Below are 2028 nucleotides of genomic sequence, written 5' to 3'. Positions count from 1 at the left end.
CAAAAAAAAATAATTAAAAGAATAGACAAAAATAGAGAAAGACCTCCCTCCCCCCACTAAACAAAGCAAATACCCACAGACAAAATCACATAGGCCTATCAAACACCTAAACGACCCACCTCTGTCCCACTTATCCCAGCGATTAATTAATTAAGACCCTCAAAACAAGGGGGTGAAAGTACTAAGTAGATAGTGGCAATTTTTTAGACTGCTCATCTCCGAGCGTCCTTCTCAGCACTGCTGCAGCAGTAAAAAAAAAAAAAGCCAGCAGCTTTCTTTCATACAAGCTTTTTTTTTTTAGATTAGCCTAATTAGGCCTATCACTCCTTGATCATAGATCTAGAATCTAGATCTACCAGAGAGAGAGAGAGAGAGAGAGAGAGAGAGAGAGAGAGAGAGAGAGAGACTTACGGAACCATTTTGCACAACAGTGCCCGGGTTAAGTAAAATGTAACATTTTGTCAACTGAATGAGCTTTAAGAATCTAGATCTAATAAGGAATTTATTTTTCTGCAGTTGTCAAGGCGCCAGTTTTGCCAAGACCGCATGTTCGGCTGGCACCTACAACTCCAACACCGGTTCCAGCTCATCTTCTGCCTGCCAAGCCTGTGGTGCGACTGAAATCAGTTCTGCTGGGGCCACTTCCTGCTCAAGTTGCCCAGCGGGCTACAGCTGCAGTGGAAACGTTCAGACGGCATGTAACAGTGGGGAATACGCCGAGACAGGGGTTGGAACCTGCACAGCTTGTCCGTCTGGAAAAATATGTCCCACCACTACAAATGCTCCACAGGTAGAGTTTTTTTTGGTTATTGGAGGGGATGTAGTATGGTTGCAAATTCAGATGTAGCGTAGTAAGTAAAACTGTAGGCTAAGTGTACTGTATGGCATGGGTTAAATGTCCCCAGAGACCTTGCAATGTAAAGGTCTCTGACGCCCCTAAGAACACTTGTAGCTTATTTAAGAGGCGGAGCCTCTGATGAATTGAGACTGAGAGCCTTTAAAACTCTGCAAAACGACCGAAGTTCAAGAACACCCAGTTTGAGATTCGAACCAGGGCTATCTGCTCCATAATCCAGCATAATACCAACTGAGCTAACGGAGGGCCCATTCCTGATGCTTTTACGCCCCATTTAGGAAGCTGTTCTGACCCTGCCTGTCAGAATGTCAGGGCCAACCCAAACAGAGAGGGGTGCTCAAATAATAACCTCTGAGCTCCACACAGGATTTGGACTCGTGTTCTCTGCAGGTGACAACGAAGCACCTAACTGCTACACCAAAATTGTTAAAGTTAAACTTAGGTGAAGAGAATGAATAGATCTGATTGAAACTACAAATTTTGTGTAGATCTGCTTGTACAAGTGTTTGCGGATTGTGCTATTATGGTTCTTTTTCTGTGTTTTTCAGGATTGCCCTGCTGGTCAGGTTCCTAATGGTGGACAGACTGCTTGTGTGGACTGTTCGGCTGGGACGTATCGTAGCAGCTCAGATGCAAGTTGTGTCTCTTGTCCAGAGGGTAAGTCTTTAGGCCTACTTGTCTTCCATTGTTACATGTCATTTAAACATGTCATTATGAGGCAAAGTTTTTGATTATTTCCTTGCTGTGAAACATGATGGCCATTGTTTTCCTTTGTTTTTGACTGACTACTATATAATGTGATGTACATAACTGAATTTAGCTTGGTGCTGAATCGCAGAATGTCTTTCCCTAATAACCGCTCAAGCTTTCATCTACAATACAGACATATTTTCAGATGTGAAAATGCATTTTGTATTTCTGTTTTACTGTACTGTATTTCTTTGCTATCCTATTTTTCCCTTTCTTCTTCCTGCCTTTTCCCCCAGTATTTTTTTTTTATCATGATTGCACCATGTCCTGTTAATACTACAGGAGAAGTTATACGGGCGAGTAGAACTGAACAGGACAGCCCGGTAGGATAAACACCAGACTTAAAGTGTGATGCAATGGAGAAGAAGAAGAAGAAGAAGAAGAAGAAGAAGAAGAAGGAGGAGGAGGAGGAGGAGGAGGAG

General features: G+C 42.9%; 1 protein-coding gene across 1 annotated transcript in view; it reads left to right on the top strand.

Annotated features, from left to right (window-relative positions):
* The window catches only part of LOC101861715, a 152991-nt gene that overhangs the window by 16153 nt on the left and 134810 nt on the right, over positions 1 to 2028 (top strand). Inside the window, exons 3-4 of the mRNA XM_005092327.2 lie at positions 517 to 790; positions 1405 to 1513. Coding sequence (XP_005092384.1) covers positions 517 to 790; positions 1405 to 1513 — 383 coding nt within the window. The remainder of the gene's footprint in view (positions 1 to 516; positions 791 to 1404; positions 1514 to 2028) is intronic.

This window comes from Aplysia californica, unplaced genomic scaffold (genome assembly GCF_000002075.1).
Source record: "Aplysia californica isolate F4 #8 unplaced genomic scaffold, AplCal3.0 scaffold00044, whole genome shotgun sequence".
Classification (NCBI taxonomy): domain Eukaryota; kingdom Metazoa; phylum Mollusca; class Gastropoda; order Aplysiida; family Aplysiidae; genus Aplysia; species Aplysia californica.
This window is presented reverse-complemented; position numbering and strand designations above follow the sequence as displayed.